The sequence below is a fragment of the Phasianus colchicus genome, chromosome 2 (genome assembly GCF_987193195.1).
Source record: "Phasianus colchicus chromosome 2, bPhaCol1.hap1.1, whole genome shotgun sequence".
NCBI classification, from domain to species: Eukaryota; Metazoa; Chordata; class Aves; order Galliformes; family Phasianidae; genus Phasianus; species Phasianus colchicus.
The window spans coordinates 43,941,529-43,959,595 of NC_143437.1; the positions used below are offsets into that span (position 1 = coordinate 43,941,529).

At 35.4% G+C, this 18,067-nt stretch overlaps 1 protein-coding gene across 8 annotated transcripts in view; it reads right to left on the bottom strand.

Moving 5' to 3' along the window:
• The window catches only part of QKI (QKI, KH domain containing RNA binding), a 136,272-nt gene that overhangs the window by 28,218 nt on the left and 89,987 nt on the right, over positions 1–18,067 (bottom strand). For 7 of the 8 annotated variants that reach the window (XM_031612753.2, XM_031612758.2, XM_031612797.2 and 4 more), the window contains one exon: positions 14,924–15,067. In XM_031612753.2, coding sequence (XP_031468613.1) covers positions 14,924–15,067 — 144 coding nt within the window. Of the gene's footprint in view, positions 1–14,036; positions 14,307–14,923; positions 15,068–18,067 lie in introns of those variants that run through there. The other variant, XM_031612790.2, reaches the window with a different exon arrangement.

Below are 18,067 nucleotides of genomic sequence, written 5' to 3' on the forward strand. Positions count from 1 at the left end.
AAACAAACAAAACCACTGCTTTAAACTGCTCCTGTGCTCTCACTGTCACTTAGGTCCATCTTAGCTGTGTAAGTCAAGCAGAGAGGATGAAAAGGAAGAAGGCACAAGACTTGAACTAAGATAAGGACCGAGAAAGACCAGCAAGCCTTTGGAATCAAAATTCAGAAACACAACAAAAATCACACTATGAACTCTGAAGACTACATACAAACACCAATGAGTTTTGCAGAGCTGCTGTAAGGTATTTGTGCCACGTATGTAAATTATGCTGAGTTCAATCCAGTAGTCTGCACTGTTCTCAGTAGTACCGCATTTCCTGCACTGACTTTTTAAAAATACAAACAGTATTCATAGTTCATAGTTTCATTCTGAAAAGACACTTCGCAAACACTTAAATCATACCATTAGATTTTGCTGCAGATCATCTAAGAAAGTGTGGTGAGCATTTTTAACTACATAGAGTCTAGAACACTTAATATGGGAAAACAATACTCTTAAACGTAACTTGAACAGCTAAAATTCAGAGTATCAGTACTAGTAAATGCTGCTCTTGTCTTCATCTAATTTCTTTGGAGAAAGTTCTAAAGTTTCATAGAAACATTATCCTGAGGCTACTAAACAGAATTTCAGCTGCATCATTAGTAACAGTTTAAGAATTTGTTAGAACAGAGCAGCTGTTCATCTACTGAATCACCAGCACAAATTTACTATTTACAGGATTCCTACTAGTGATGTAAGATTCTTATGAAGGAGTTATACTTTTACTGCTGAAGTAGTAAAAGCAAAAGCCTAAATTACTACATAACTGCTCTCTTTTTAATTAGTTCATCCACAATATCTTAATATCGATGAGTTAAAATTTGAGATACATACTTACATAGGGAAACATTTAAGCATTAGCCTATAAATCTAATGTAAGTTATTTTTGAGAAAAATGCTATTCCAAGTATAACAACTCCTACCAAATCAATTTTAAAATCGAATATCCAAGAATTCAAGCGCATATCAGCTTCCCTATCTCCTTCTGTGAGTGAGTGAGCAAATTTCACAGTGGTCAGAAGAACATTAACACATGCTTCCAAACAAATAGTGCACAACACTGGTCATCAGTTCTTACTAGCACAGCTGACTTCTTGAGCACAACTGAAGGTTAAGCAAGCATAAGTGATGCTCATCCGTTGAGGCATTTGTGAAAGCAGAAAGTCCATCTTCTCACATTTCAATAGCATTGGTGCTGACAAGGAAGTCAGCAGGTCAAAGCCCAACTCCCTTCAGAGAGAATGCAAGCCTGAGCTGGGAAAATATTTACATGTGACCTGAAAAAAAAACAGTCTGAAGGCCCACAGCACCTTATTTGTTTTCAAAGGAAACCTTCACTGCCCTCCCCCCCCTACCAGAAGCAGACTTGACAAGTGTTGTAATAAATATTACATGCAGAGGAAAGTTGAAATCAATAGCAGGTTAATGTTTATTGAAACAATTCAGAGAACCATTTTTAATAGCATTATTTGAGAATAGATCTAATCTAGGAAAGGAAATTCAATTTATATTTAGAGCAATCAGATTTTATTTTTTTACTCCAGAGATTCGTTGCAAACTCAGTCTCTGAAAATGTGCTTACTGTACTGCATTTAGCAGAAACAGTTTAGCCTTAATAAGCTGATAGTCTGCACAGGAGCATGGATCAACTCATTAAGAATGTAAGCAGCTTTCTAACAGTCTTCTTTGCTGTTCAGCCTATGCCAGAGAAAGCAAGGATCTCTCCCCTAAAACCCGTAATTTATGAGTTTATTCAAACTCGCCAAATTGCTTTAAGTAAACGCCTCTTATATTTGAAAATTCCCATGGCAACTCATTTAGTTTGGCAGGAAGGCAGACCCAAATTCAATCCTTTTATCCTCCAGCTAAACCATTACAATGGTAATTCTGCTCTGACACTCTGAAGAGACTGCTAATTACTGTACTCTGGTCCCCAGACAGATTTCCCATTCAGATTAAAATGGCTGTGCAGAGCAGAGAACAGGAGCAACACCTCTGTGTACACGAACGGATGTACGTTCCCTTTACAGCTTTTTACTGGAGAGGCTCCACCACTGCAAAGACAAAGCATCTCTACGCAAGGAAGTTTGGCAGAACAAAACATTAGGAAGGAAATAAAAACAAAGAGCAGAACGGCAAAGATGGCAATTCAGCCACCAACTGCAGCGGTTGGTCTACTGAAGGTATTTGGTCACCTCACAAACAAAACGAATTTATCTTCTGTGACTTGCTCTCACATACTGGATATAATAGTAAGATTACATAAAATGCTGCTGTGTGTTGTGTGTTATACCATTACATGGATGTATAAGTGTCCACTCTCACTGTCACCACAAGATCTCAGTTTTTATAAAGCCACCCATGTCCTTTCAAAGTACTGAGAACTTTTTTTCTCCCTCCCTCTGTCACTTTTAATCAGGAAAGTGAGAAGGAAACTGATGACTGCTCCCTACTCTTCTGCTCCAGCTGTTCCCACTTCCATTGAATGCAAACAGCAATTCAATTCTGAACAGAATAAACATTTACTGTCTCTGAGCCAGTACTAGAAAAGCTTAAGCTCTGTCTAATGCTGTCTTCCAAAAAGGACAAAGACAGTGCCATCCCATAATGTTTTTTTGCTTAGCACTATGAAGAAGTAGAAATCAATTTTTTTTTAGTTTTGAAAAGGAACAAGAATGGGAAGGCATGGTACCACAAATGGAAAGGTAAACCCATAGGAATATCTCCATGAAACAAATCAAACAAGATGAACATTCTCCCTGAACAAGTTCCTAGCAACTTCCAAAAGAAACCTAGGAGGAGGGCACAAATGCAGTGCACTACAGTGGGCACCAACCCATGAATCCTTAAACAGACTATTTAAAGATCCAAATTACAAATTAAAGAACATTGTAACAGCTAGTGAGATGAGAAGATGCACTGGTGTAACATTGACCTGACTTACATGTTTGTTAACCTAAGCATTTAATTGATATTGGTAAAAAGCAGATCAGAGAAAAAAAAAAAAAAGAAAAAAAAGGTGCAAAATACCACCTTTGGTAAGTTTATGTTTTCCACAGTTGATCCTGACCTGAATAGCTTTTGTTTTGAATGGCAGATAATATAATCCTTTTTAGAAATTCCATTAAAAATTATGTATATACAAAAGGAATCTATTCACATGAAGAAATTTTTCAGTTGTTAGGAATGAAGTACCACTTGAACTTCATGGGCTGCCATGGGCTTCTAATCGAGGTGGCCAAACTGACGTGCAAGATATTAGCATTTGTTTTCAAGATTGACTGCCTTGCACCACTCTTTAATAGGGCTTCAGAACTCTAATATGCATATAAAACCCATATAGTGAGCATTGTGAAGACAAAGCTTAATTCTTATACTTAGCATTGCATTTCCTTCAAATACTGCAGCTGAAAAGATTGCTTTGTCAGCTTCCGCTCAAGAGATCTCCATTTATCGCTATAGGCAAAGAACACTCTTTTTTCTACAATTCAAATTGTTTTGACATTTTCCCATCAGAAAGTATTGTTGCAGTGAAATGAAATATTTTCATACTATAACTGCTAGATTACCTTCTGAGTTCTCAGTATGTATGTACGCATTTATTTTCTTTTTTAAACAAGCATTGCAATTTTGGAATGACGCGCTAAAGTGAACTTTACATCCTGTCATAAAAAAAGTATTCAGTTTAGCTGTGAATGTGTAATTTCAATATTAATCATAATAAATATAGTGTAATATATCCAACATATCTTGGGCTATATTACAGTCAAGTATGTTATCAAATATATTACAACTGGAATATGTCTGTGAGAAGCTTAAGAAAATTTAGATATTAAATCAGAGCTATGTGAAAAGAATGGCACTGTGTCGATAAATATTTTATGAATGGTGAAATCAACTACATGCAATGCTTTCTAATTCATTTTGGGGGAACACACTGAAGTTTTACATATCTCATGGTAAGGTAACGGTCAAGAAGTCATTTCTAGGAAAAATTCTCCATGGAACCATCATTGCAAAAACATTTTGTAGTGATAATGCTCAAAAGTCTGAATCAGTTAACACTACATTTAAACTATTCTGGGAGGTTTTTTGTGTGTGTGTTCTCTGTCCCCCATACTTAAACCTTCTGCAAGTTGATGTCTTTACAGAATTATCCATAGAAGAAAACTCTCCCATGTAACCTCCAGAAACTGAAGCTAGCTGGCTAGCCGTTCCTAACTTTATTCTAGAACACAATTAGAGCCACTGATGTTTTTTCAAAAACAGTCTAGGAAATCTTCACAGATCTTACAATGAAATAGTTCTTTAGAATTAGAAAGTCAAAACAATGTAACAGATCAATAGTATTACATTTCTATTTCTGAAAACAAAAAACAACAAAACAAATTTCTGTGACTGCCAACAAACTTCAGAAACAAAAAGCAGCTGAGCTACGTTGTGGCAAGAAATGCCATTTTTAACTTAAACATGGAAGTTATTCTTGAGAAGAAGAGATTCAATGTTTTAAAGAAATTAAAAAGGAAATATAAAAAAGGGATTGGACATTCATCTGATTAGTGATAAAGAAGAATAAGTGCAACCACTGTTGTCTTTTCATCTTCCAAGGGTCTATATAGAAATTACCAGGACATTTGTAACAACTGAAACATACTGACTAGTTTGCATATTTAGAAGGATGTTCTGCTGATGTGAAAACATCACTGCTGCACATCATAGCACATGGTATTTTGATACTTATGACAGTCCCCACCTCCAGGATCAGAAACTATAGCCTATACTCACTTATTCTCTATGGGCATGTATCATTTGATCTTGAGCAAGTTTCAGCTATCAGAGGCAAAAAATATCCTTTGTACAAAGAGGAAAGACAAAACTGCATCCCTTTGCAATCACTGTCCAGAATTTGTAGCAAACACGAAAATGTGGAAAGTTGACTTTCCTTCATGAATCATCCGAAATCTGGCATCTGATATCATACAAGCATTTTGATACCAAGAGATCTGGATCTCAGAATCAAAACAGCTGCTAGTATTACTGCAAGATTCCTTGTATGTTCAGTGGTATAAATCTGCCCTGAGAAAGGAGTGGCAAAACCACCATGAACTCCAACAATGGTTTCTGAATTCTGCATATGGAAATTTCATTTTTAAAGCAAGAAGAAATATATTTTGTTAGCCTTACTAATACAGTATGTTTGAAAACAAAGAAAGTTTTGAAAATACTTAGTAAGATATGAGAAAAAAATAGTAGAAAACGTTATTTCCAACAATACACAAGAAAAACAAACTTGACAAAGACTTAAAAACTTCTCACTAATTGCTACAATCCAAGCAACGTCACTTTCCAGTAACATCTCATCTTTCACTTTCCAGGACAGTTTGCCAGTCCTAAGTTTAACTTAAAAGTGTGTTATTTATGGCCCAGTCCAACATGACTTAAGCTATTTAAAATAGTTAGCTCCAATCTTCTACATCATGCACACCTACATTTCTTCTGATAAGAGAGTCCAGAACATTCCTATATTAAAATCTTAGCCTATAAGCAAAATATTAAAGAAAATCTCATTAGTTCTATACTGCATGCTCAAGTATTTTCTGCACTGTTTAACGGAACACATTTCCTATTGAATAGTAGTTGGAAAATCCTGATCACTTTCCCAACCATTAGAATTTTATGCAATCTGATGTCAAAATAGCATAATGAAGAGAAGCTTGATGAGTATAAATCATCAGTCAGCATTAAACTACAGATGTTTGTATAACAAGCTTTATTTTTGTATAATCAGAATCTAGATTTCAAAACTAAACACTGGCAATACAGCATACTTTAAATAGCTTGAAAAGGGAAGCACTTACTGGTTACTTTACTTTTACTGCAAATAAAAATCTTTGCAATTCTAAGATCCTTCCAGAAAGCACTGCTAAGAACACTTGTACATAAAGCAATCTGACCTTCTTAATATTCCAATTATTGTTTAATCAAAAATGTGACATGTATATGCAAAGTTTATCTATACATATGCATTTATGTATGAAACTCAGAAAATTCTCTGACAAAAAAAAAAATGTAGTTATTTTGAAAAAATTTCAAGGTAAAAAATATGAAGTAAAATAGGAATCTAAAAGACTAACAGTCACTAGAAATGAAAGGTAAGAAAAACTATGCATCTTTAGTTTGTTGAGTTTTCTTATCACCTTTAATGACACAGACAGATGGAAATCACAGCTTCATAATATACTCCCCATGTAAGGGGAGAAATACTTTAGCCAGATTTTATATAGAGAATATTTCAGTTGTCAGGGACCCTATGCCCAACCACTTCAGAACTAATGAAAATTTAAAGCCTATTACTAAGGGCATTGTCCAAATGCCTCCTGAACACTGATGGGCATCAAGCATCAACCATCTCTCTAGGAAGGAAGCCTGTTCCATTCTTTGACCACCCCCATGGTAGAGGAATTCCTCCTAACAACCAGTCTAAACCTTCTCTGTCAAAAACTCTCCTCACAGGACATGCCTACCAGCCCTATTATCAACTTTGGTGCCTCCTTTGGATGCTTTCAAGGACCTTAACATCTTTTCTATATTGTGGAGACCAGAACTGCACATGATATTCAAGGTGAGGATGCACCAGCACTAAATATAGCGGGAGAATCACCACTTTTGACCGGCTGGGTATGCTGTGTTCAATGAGTCCTAAAATGCAGCTCACCCTCTTGGCTGCCAGGGTACTGCTGACTCATGTTCAGTCTGCTGTCAAACAGCACCTCCAGATCGCCTCAGCTTAAACAAGGTTTTATATGAAGATTCTAGCATACAAATTCTGTTCCAAGACCATCAAAAGAAAAAGAAAAAAGAAATAGAAGGAAAGAAGTATAAAAGATGCACAGAAAGAGCACTCAAGAATAAGGAAAATAAGGGGAAAAAATGGGACGAAGGATGAAAAAAGAACAACAAAATGAATTACCATGGTAGATCAACTCCATCACAATGACATCTACCAAAACCAAAGAGATTAAGTACATTTTCTGGAATTCAGAGAAATCATATAAAATCTAATTAGTATTCCTAATCAATGCATAAATTTGCATTGGAATTGCATGTGTCTACTGACTTTAGGCCAAAAAAAAAAAAAAAAAAAGTTTTGTTTCTCTTTGGGAGACGATTTCATTAATTTCCCAAAGTCTTTTCCTGAAATAGCACTCAACTGTTTCTCAAGTTATGTAGTGTGATATTTTAATAATAAATAAATAAAAATTAAAGAAAAACCAGAAGAGGACGGCATACATCTCCAATTAATACTTTGAAAAAGTTATGGTATTCAATACTAACTGTAGATATGCACAATTAACTGATTTTCCTAGGTTCTATCAATCATGGAAAAAGTCTGGAAGAAGTTTCAGAGTAACAGCTCGATTAAGATAGTAATAACTGATGGAGAAGCTTTCTTCTCCAATTAGTGTAAGAAAAGCCTAGGAAAGACAAGAATCAATACATACAGCTACTCAAGTTATAACCTAATTCAACTAGTTCTATTTAAGTAGATGTATCTGATCATGACTAAACATCAGAATCTGTAAACATATACCCTGAAATGTATCTGTATCAGATCATCATAAATTTACATTTACCCTTTCGTTATTTTCCATCTTTTTTTTATTTCCATCCATACAATTTCAAAATTATCCTAATAAATAGTATCAGCCTTCTTCTTAGTACTATGAAGATCACTTCAAAAGAATTGAGTTTAACAGATTAAACAAGTTTCAATTCAATTTTAATTCAAGCTAGAAATGACCTAGTTTTATTGCAGTAAATATAGCCTGAAAAAATCACTACCATTGACAGACACCTTTTGGATAGCAACAAGATACTGGTCTACAGAGTTTCCACCACTGTATACAATGATAGAGAGAGCTGTTTTCACACTTGCAGCTGGCCTAAAACAATTTTTCTTTAATAGTCAACACTAGGCAAAGCTCAAAGATTTAACTGTGCAGTGATGAGTCAAATAGAATACATGAGCACTTCTTAAGTTAACTATTTTAGGACTTCCTCTTTCTCATTTTCAAGACTGAGATTTAAAAACTTTCAGAGCAGTAAGATAAAGTGCATGTCAGAATTTACTTACAGACCGCTCAACACAATTAAATCTGTGTTGATATTTTTGGTAAGCTATTGAAATTACCAGTACTGGACACTAGTAGGCTTTTCTCTTTTTTTTTTTTTCCATTGTCATACTCTGTTATACCATGTTTCTGATTATTTTGTTCTCATCTGCAGGGGAACAAACACAGAGCTTTATGCAAGTCTAGGTATACCCATGGGTGGCTTGCTGCAATCCCAGTTTTCCCTGTGCCACTGTTCTGGTTGGCACAGAATTAATTTTCTTCATAGCTGTTTACATGATGCTCTGCTTTGGATTTTTGATGAAAAAACTGGTGATAACACAACCATATTTTAAGCTGAAGCACAGCAGTGCTTATAGCAAGTCAAGGACTCTTCACCTTTTCATGCTGCCCCAACAGGGAGGAGGCTGAGGTTGCACAAAGAGCTGGGAAAGGACAGAACCAGGACAGCTGACCCAGAATGGCCAAAGGGATGTCCCATACGATATGGGGTCATGCTCAGCTGACCCCACAAGAAAAAGAGGAAGGGGGGGACGTGCAGAATGATGGCATTTGTTTTCCCAAAAAGCCATTAGGTGTGTAAGCTGAAAGCGACTTAACAACTGCATGATGATGAGGGGAAACTAAGAAATTCCTTGTTCCACTTCGTTTTACCTAGTCAGCTGTCTTTATCTCTAACTCATGACTTTTCACACTTTTGCCTTTCCAATACTCTCCCCAGTCTCATTTGGGGTGAGTGAGTGAGTGGCTGTGTAGCGCTAAGCTGCCTGCCAGGGTTAAACTGCAACATCCTGGCTGTGTGTTCCCATTCCATCACCTCTGTCAGCACTAAAACAGAACTGATCCCACAGCAAGTCAGTTAATCCAAGGTTAAGCAGTTCACCAAGTAGACACACTAAACGATCAGACGAAGGCCAGTACCTTCTGATGTAAAACAGAAAACAAGAACAGCAAATCATTGAGGAATGGCAGGACTGCAGAAGTCCTTGGTTCAAAATGTCATGGAAAAACTACATCTGCCCCTTACTACTAAAAATAATACTCTATCACTTCTCCTTCACATCAAAAAGTCTACCACTTCTTATTTAGCTGTCCAATCCCAAAAGCTCATCTGCTTCATTATGTTACCTACAGAGTTGCTCTCTGGAAGACAAACATGGCATGCATTGCTTAAGACTTGCATCTGAATCAACAAAACAGATGTAGTGAAGGAATTTCCTAAATGTTTTTAAAGTCAGTAGAGTCCTTTTTCTGCTACTTTATCAGTTACTCATTTCATAACTTCAATTGAACAAACAGCAAACAGTAGAATGCACAGCACGACCAACATTTTAACAGACAGACTACAGAAGGCACTGCTATATTCTCTCTTATGAGAGCAAAAATATAAAACCAGCATAGCATGCAAGAATTAAATAGAAATAGCTATTCAGGGATCTCAAACTTCCATGCAGAATTTATTGTTTTGGATTTTTTTTTTTTTTTTTTTTTTTTTGATAACTAAGACAAATGAAATCTCTTCCCAATATCATTCAAACTTTAGGTTTCATTAGTTGTAGCTACCGGATGGGAAGTAATGCACAGCATTACTATGTATGATATCTTCCCCCTACTTTTTTTCTTTTTCTTTTTTTTTCTTTGTACTGCATTGGATTCTTGCTATCAAATTAGTTCTTGGATATGGAATCCAGCACACATAAATGGCAGGGTAAAAATAAAGACATCCTCCAGAAAACTGAAAATAATTCACAACCAAAATATGCACTACGCTTATAACGGAAGTATTAGAAATTGCTTTTTTTCTTCTTTGTTTAATATAAGAGACCCACTTTATCACATCTGCTGAAGGCAGTCTGGAAAAGAAATGCTTTAATGCTTTTAACTAACCCAACTGAAAAAACAGCAACATATTCTGCCAGTACTGTTGCCCCTTTATTATATCCTATCCTGTTATTTGACATACAGTCCTGTTTGTGACTAAAAACAGAAACATTAAAGTAACATTTCTAGTAATAAAGAGTAAACAAGGAGGACAGTCAATATTTATATACTAAACATGACTACAAAGGACATTCCAATTTGTAGAAAAGCCATGCAGCATGTAACACATTAAACCAGATGAAATACTGTAATGTCACTTTCTGCTGCTGCTTTGATAAGGAGTATAGGCAGCATTTGGAAGAAGTCAGTCTATACGTGAAATCCTTTTATGTTAGAGCCAAGCTACCATGGAGAAAAGTTACTGTTTTTAGCAAAACAAGCCAGTCAGTATCACCATGAAAGGCTTGTACTGTCTTTCTCTAACGTTTCTCCACAAGGTAAAGCAACAGACATTGAAGAAGAGACTGCATCCCATTTAACACAGATATTTTTGTTTAACTACTGCGTCACTAATGTTTATTTTAGTAATGTCTGTATTATATCTTCATAGAAAGCTCTACTTTGCTGATGTTTTTGTTGGCATACTATGCTTCAAGACACTGAATGTAATGAAAAATAGCAAGTTCTCAAAGTTCACGATGCTTACAGTGAATTATTTGTTATTTCATTTTTTAATCAGTTATTTTTCATCGAAGAAACAAGATGGCTAACTATCTTCAAGATGAAAATCAAACGCTATTCCCCCAGATTTCTTCCCAGCATTTCATTTACTCTAGATTTTTTTTTGCATACTGAAAGCAGCCATCATCAGCATGACCTTCTCTTGTTCTCCACGATCTAGAATTAGGTTGGAACTTCGTGAGGCCATTTTTATTACAGCACAGTTCATTTGCTTTTTTTTTTTTTTTTCCTCCCCCTGAAAACAGCCAGCATTTCTTATTGTACTGTCCTGATTAACACACCTTCTAAGCACTCTGTTCCCTGCTCCTATTTTCACTTTTCTTGTAGTACTTTGCACTTAACCTTATCAGCCCCTTAGGCCAAAATAAAATCACCCAATAGTAAAACCTTGACTCAAGAAGATTCAATCAATCATTTTCAGCAACTGCTTCTGCCTCTTGGGCAATTTTCAGGTATTTCCACAGCTGTTCTCATTCCGATTTTTTTTTTTATTTGTTAAGCTATTATTTGTTAAGCATAGCTATCTTCTGTTGTTCATGAAAAAATTTAAAAGAGAGTGCATGGTTTAACTCCATTATTTCCCAGTTCCACTAATGCCTATTTATTTAGCCTACAAAACAGCTTACTGGAAATAAGCTTCAGTAATGTCAGCAACTATGATATTGTTAGAGGACAGTAACAGCAATTAATCCATCAGTCTTCACTTCATCTTGGTACTTCTGCTTTAGCATTTGAGGCTTTGCAGCTTCACAAGGTTTTTCTGAAACGTGACCTGAAGACTTACAATTAATTTCCAATTTCTGCTTCTCTATTATTAATTCATTTGTAACTCTTCATGAACTTATTCTGTGTGGAAAGCGTGTTCTGGTTACTGCTCTATTACAGGCAACAGCCAAATGTACTGAAAAAACAACACAACCTTCTATTAAACAGCCTTTCCTACCCATTACAAATTTGAAATATTGTTACAATAGTGGCAAGTAAAGTATCCAGGCTGAGAGGGAGCACTCACTGTTCTGCAGCTGTCTTCACACAAGATGAGAGACAGCAACTAAGTAGAACTACAGCCGCCCATGTACACAGATCCCAGACTGAATTAGAATAGTGAAGTAGAAGCCACTCAGACTTCTCCTTCAGGCTGACAACACCAAGATTTTCTCCTCATAGTTGCCCTCTGGACCCTTCATCACCTTCACAACACCACTCTGGACACTAGCAGTTGCATAACTTTCTTATATCGTGGTGCCCAAAACTTCATACAGTACTCAAGGTGAGGCTGCACCAGCACAGAGCGGAGTGGAACAATCACTTCCTTTGGCATACATTAATTTGGATGCGCACAGTTTTACATCCTTATATTGTGGCGCCTACACGCAGTGCTGGAGGTGGGGCTGCACAGCACAGAACACAGTGGGAAAAACCTCTTCCTGCGCCTGGCTGGCAGTGCTGGGCCTGACGTACCCCCAAGACACACTGCTGAGTCCTGTGGAGCCCCACTAGTGACCGGCCACTAGCTTGACACAACCCTATCTACTGAAAATCTTTGTGCCTGAACCATCAGCCAATTGTTCACCTATCACTTTATGTTGTCGCCTAGCTGTACAGTTTATTCAATGCACCTTAGAACACAAAATAATTCTGAAGGAGAGGGTCTTAGCTGTACTGCCCAGTAACAAAATAATCATTTTACATTTTTAATAGTAAGATGTAATCACCTGAGTTACACAGATGAAGTATGATATCTGTCCCCTTACGTAAGACACAACTGCACTTTTTTTGTACTTTCTACAATTGTACAAACCACTATCTTAGTATATAGCACAAAGACTATCTTTTGTCCGTCCTTTGAAAGAACTACCCATCTTTACTGAACTCTTGCAAATAACAAATAAACACTCAAAGCTCTAAAAATGAGGAGAGGAGAGATCGATAACCTGTAGGATCCACTTTAGAAAGGGACATAAGGACAGAACAGGTCAATGTGTTCCCCAAAGACTGCAGACTGCTTTATTCTTCCTGTTTTTCTTTGGAGAAAAACATGAAAGAAACAATACTGTAAGATCTTGCAGGTACAGATAATGACCAATATCTCACTGAAGTATGAGAAAAGGGAAAAGGAAAATTAGTTTTTACAGAACTTGAAGTATAGCAAAGAAGTATCAATTTTCATTCCAAAGAAATGTAAATTTATTGGAAAAAATAAAAATGTTGGCCTTTCTCCTCCTTTCTTGTAAGGGAGAAAAATGGCTTCTTCAGCCAATTTATCTCAAGTTATCCTTTTTATTTCTTAAGATAAATTGTGAAAAGGGGAAATAATAAAATCACATCCACAAGGAAAAATATCAGTAGCAGTTCAGATTTTTAAATACGAGAAGTAATACTTTTTACTACTGAAGAAGCTTTTTTTCCCCTAAGTACTTTCAAATGAAGATCTGTTTTAATATGCCTATTTCTGTACTGTCACTACAAAATGGAACTAGTTTTTTTTAAAATATATTGACCATAACAGATTGTTTGAAGAAATCGTATCTACCACAAACTTGCTTTTCTAAAATGTATCTTAGAAAATGAAAACACTGTCAATTCAAGGTAAGAATGAGATTTAGTTTTATCTCCCACAAAATCTCAAATTTGATCCCAGTTGGATGAAAAAAAAAAAATCAGGTGTTTTTTTTTTTTTTTTTCCAGAATCTATTTTAATCCTCTGTCATTTTTTTTGAAAACAATACAGTTGCAGATGTTCTATAAATTTCCAGTTTTCTATTCATATCTCTTGAAGAATCTTTGGAACCTTCCAACAGCCAGAATTTGCCCCACCATAGAATTAGCTGGAATTTCTTCTTTCCTCTGTTCAGTGTGATTTACTTAAACATTTCTGGTTTCTTTCATGTAAGTTTTCAATTCACATCTTCTCATCCTAAAACCGAGCTTTTTCAACCCTCAAATTGCCTGAACCCAGAATTTGACTGTGCAGCTGATTACAGTACTAACTGAACAGGCACACTAGGCTGTAGCAAAAAACAAGTATATACCACATCATTCCTAACATGTTGTCAATAAATGGATAGACAGACTTTGAAGATGTACTTTTTCTTAGTGTATCTGCTTTCAGAGATTGAAAATGTGCAAAGTGATCTATGTTATGCTTCCTACTTAATGTATGACTATATTTTGTTAATTCAAAAATTAAGGTTCTTTCCTGACCTGCATTAACTTCTAAATATGTGTTTGGATTTTTTTTTATATGGCTTCTGCTTACCACAAGCTTCCTCACAGCCAGCCTCTACAAATATTCACCAAGCACCCAAAATTGTTTGGTCATTTTAATACCAAGTACCACTCTCCTTCACACAATGAACTCATTTTTTCCTCATGAGGCAAAAATTTCCTCCAATTAAAAAGATTCAGTTTATTTTTATCATGATAAAATGATGCTGAAGTAGTGGTAAAAATCAGCACAAGACGGAAGAAACTTGCATGGAATGCACTATACTGCCATGCCGAGTCATCTTGTTTTGAGTGAGAATACAGAGCAGGCCTGAGAGAAGGGTTCACACATGATAATTCTGTTCCCTGAAAAAGTTAAAGCCTTTTAAGGTTTTGAACTTTTCTAACTTTCAAAAGTTAAAGTTATCTAGCTAGGCAGAAGGCAGTTAATACGGAAGACAGCCCATTTTCTAGCTCTAGAATATTTATTTTTCCTCAATATGAGTTATGGCAAAGCATTGTAATACTGTATTCCAGAGGGGTTTTGTTCTTTTTGGAAGGTGTTTAATACAGTGATCTGAGAAAACATGCCTTCTTTTCTTGAAGTACCAGAATCATCTCAAGCAAACAAAAACACATCTTACTTTCCAAGCCTTAAAGCAAAACATCCTTATATTGAAAAAAGGTAAGAAAGCTAATGTTTGCAGCAGCTCAGCATGGTTTTACAAAGGTTACAAGAATTTTCTATATATGTATCTTGAACAGGTAGAAAAATTAACATCCTTTAAAAGAAGTACTCTGATCTGAGGAATAATTTGATCAGGGTGAGACTTCTAAAGATCATTACAGTATTAGAAAATAATATCTAATTTTTACTTTAGGGTACCGCTCTGTAGGTTTTCTATTACTGCTAAAACATTAATTATTTTTCAGAAATAACTCCTGGAAATGTAAATCAAAGACTTGCAAACACAAATACTTACTGCAGGTATCAGTAACTTTTTCACCTCTTCAACAGCCCTCTTCAGTTTTATTTCTGCTCTGTTTTGAGCATCCTCCACAGTGATAAGTACATGCAAATCTTCATTCAGGTGTTCCCAGTTGGGCTTGCCTCGGTTCTGTTCTTCCTGAAATACAAACCATAGAAGCTATGAAGCATTGCTACATTCTGTATAAATCAATTAAAAAAAAAAACAACAAAAAACCAGTAGATAAACTCATTTACATGAAGAGCACAAGCTATTTTCAACAAAAGACAGAAGAAAGGAAAAGTCTCCTAGTCTCCAAGATACGGTGGAGATAGAATTTTGTTTTATGTGATTATTTAACAAGAACTTAAGAACTTAATTTTCAAAATATCTTTTACAAAATGTTTTGGGGGGTTTTGTGTTTTGGAACTGCTTTTTTTTTTTTTTTTTTTTAAAGACAACTTCAATTCTGAACAGTATCTTTCTCAACCTGAGGAACAAGAACACAAGAATACAAAGTACAAGAGAAATACTATTGCTTCCATTATTCTCTTCAGCCTTTCAAGGGTTAAACAGATGAAACATACTTGTAAGTTAAGAAACCCAGTATTTTCAAGAGAAGTGAAAGCAGGCACCATACACAGAGAGTTCATTTGAATCTCCCCAAAGGACGGGGAGAGTGCAATTCTTCAGAGTCAAGGACTGCTTTTCAATACTCGTCATGAACAGTTTGCAAAAAAATAAATAAAAGGGAACTTAAGTTGTAATTTTCAAAAAATATCTACATGTAATGGATGAAAGGAGAAAATGAGGAAGAGGTGACAAGGCTGCTTTAATACTGTTCACAGAAGAACACATAACAAGACAGTCACCGTTATACTGGTAATCTGTTACATCATTGGCATTAACAATCTCAAAGATGAATCTTAGTAGTTGTTTTAAAGGAAAAGGAAGGAATGCTAAACAAATTTATTCTTTTCTAAAAAATATTTCTAAGCAAGTGATATCAGTATATTTAACTTACACATTCTCTTAACCATTCTTTCAAAAATAAAATCAATACAACAGAGAAAACTTTCCAACTCCATTTTTATTAAATAGTGAAGGAAGCTAGCAAAATTTAAATATAACAATATTTATAATTTAATAGAATATGTTAAAAAAAGCCTCCTTCTTGTAAAAAATAACTACATCTCACATTTTAAAAAAATGAAGGCAAGCAATGTTAATTGTAAAATGTGTCTTTTACCCTAAATTTAATCAAATTTCCTCCAGGAAATCAGAAAGATTTAATAGCAGCAAATACATGCAGTATTTTATATTCATAAATACCTGAAAGAACATTCTAAGGAACAGTGCTCCATCTTTAATTCAGTTGCTTTAATTCTGAAATGTTTTGCGGAATAGACAAGGACGAAAATGGAAAATCGTGAGAGGTATGTGGAAAATTTAAGTTAAATAATCAGTACTCCGAAGTCAATTTCCTTTTACTATTCTCTATGTAACATGCACAGATATGCATATGTTCCCATTATCAGTCACTATGATTTTTTTTTTTTCATTTTATTCATTTGTTATAAGAACAGAAATTTTTTGATTAGTTTAGAAATGTCATCTCAGGCAGTTTTTTAAACAACGGTGGTAGTAAATATATCTCTGTGAATTTCAGAAGCTGAAAAAAAAAAAGACTCTTACTTACAAAACAGGGCCTGATACAAAGTACAGGTGAGTTATAATATGCTCCCTGCTGGAATTTAATCTTTTGAGTAACTATCTTACCACCAGGTATTGTCAGCTTATTTCACTCAATCATGATCATAACACCACAATTACGACTTAAACAATTCCTTTTTTCTGTTTTTCAAATTGTGACAAACTTTACTTATATGAAGCAGTGCAAAGTGTTAATGTTAAAATGAAGATGAATCAGATAAGGATCCTAAGCCAGCAGAGTGATACAGCAAAGAACGTGCCACTCTCTTCTTTCACGGATAGCTGGTGAACTGACATAGTGGGAAAGGTACTGGTATGCTACTATATTAAATGCATGGTAAACTGCACAACCAGCAACTCTCAGAAAATATCAGAACACAAATGAGAAGGAGAGTTTTCCCTACATAAAACACCAAATTCTCTTCCTAAAAAGGAGGGAATGGCTAAACACGGTTTTAGCTATAGACCAATGTGCACAATACAGGTACACAGAAAGGGGCCTGCAGTGCTCCAATGATTTCTTTCACAATGAGATCAGAATGGTACAAAGTCTCACTACCTTTAAGCAAAGAAAAATAAAATGTACATGGTCCCAGTCAATGCATGCCTACATTGTAACCTTTAGACTCAACAGACATTCTTTATTACATTATAGGGTAGTCTGCCTCTCTTTAATTTGGTATTTAAATATTTTGGATTAACAAAGTCTCAAGTATTGATGCTGTGGTTCAAATTACTCTGTTGTAGTATGAACAACTTTCTGTTGCGTTTTTGTTTTGTTTTTTTTTAAAAAGAAGTTGCATGTAAGACAATACAGACATGATACCAGTAGGTATCACAAAGATTTACAGACCCCCGATCTATTTTTAAGTGGAAAACACTGTGTGTAAGTTCAGTAATCACAGGAGCTGATAGGTCAGATCTCACAGCACAAACAGTCATACAAACACTTGTTAAGATACCTGAACTAGCATAGGGCACTTACTGCTCTTTTATTGTGACCATAAAATATTCCAACACACTAATAAAAGCCTTGCTGCTATACAGAGCACAATTTCTTAAATCAAATGGCAATCCTGTAACAAAGATTAAGGAGAATGAAAGTCTACGCAATGTATATCGAATACACAATTAGATACAAAAGAGACTAGTTGGGAACAGGCTTCAAATTTCTTCCATCTCAACATGCTTGGACTTAGACTTCCTCAACTGCTTCCATTGTGTTCAACAAGGCTTTTTTCCTAGTGAGTTAACAGTTTTGCAATTATCTGTCATCTTGTTTATTAAAAATTGAGTGAAAAGTTACATAAATGGCTGGGTTTCCTTGGTTTGCTTTAAAAACTAAAACCAGGAAATTCAAATATCCTCTAAATCATTCATTCCAACTTAGTCAGATCCAAAATGCACTACAGGGTTATGCTCACATGACGAAAGAGACAACCTGTG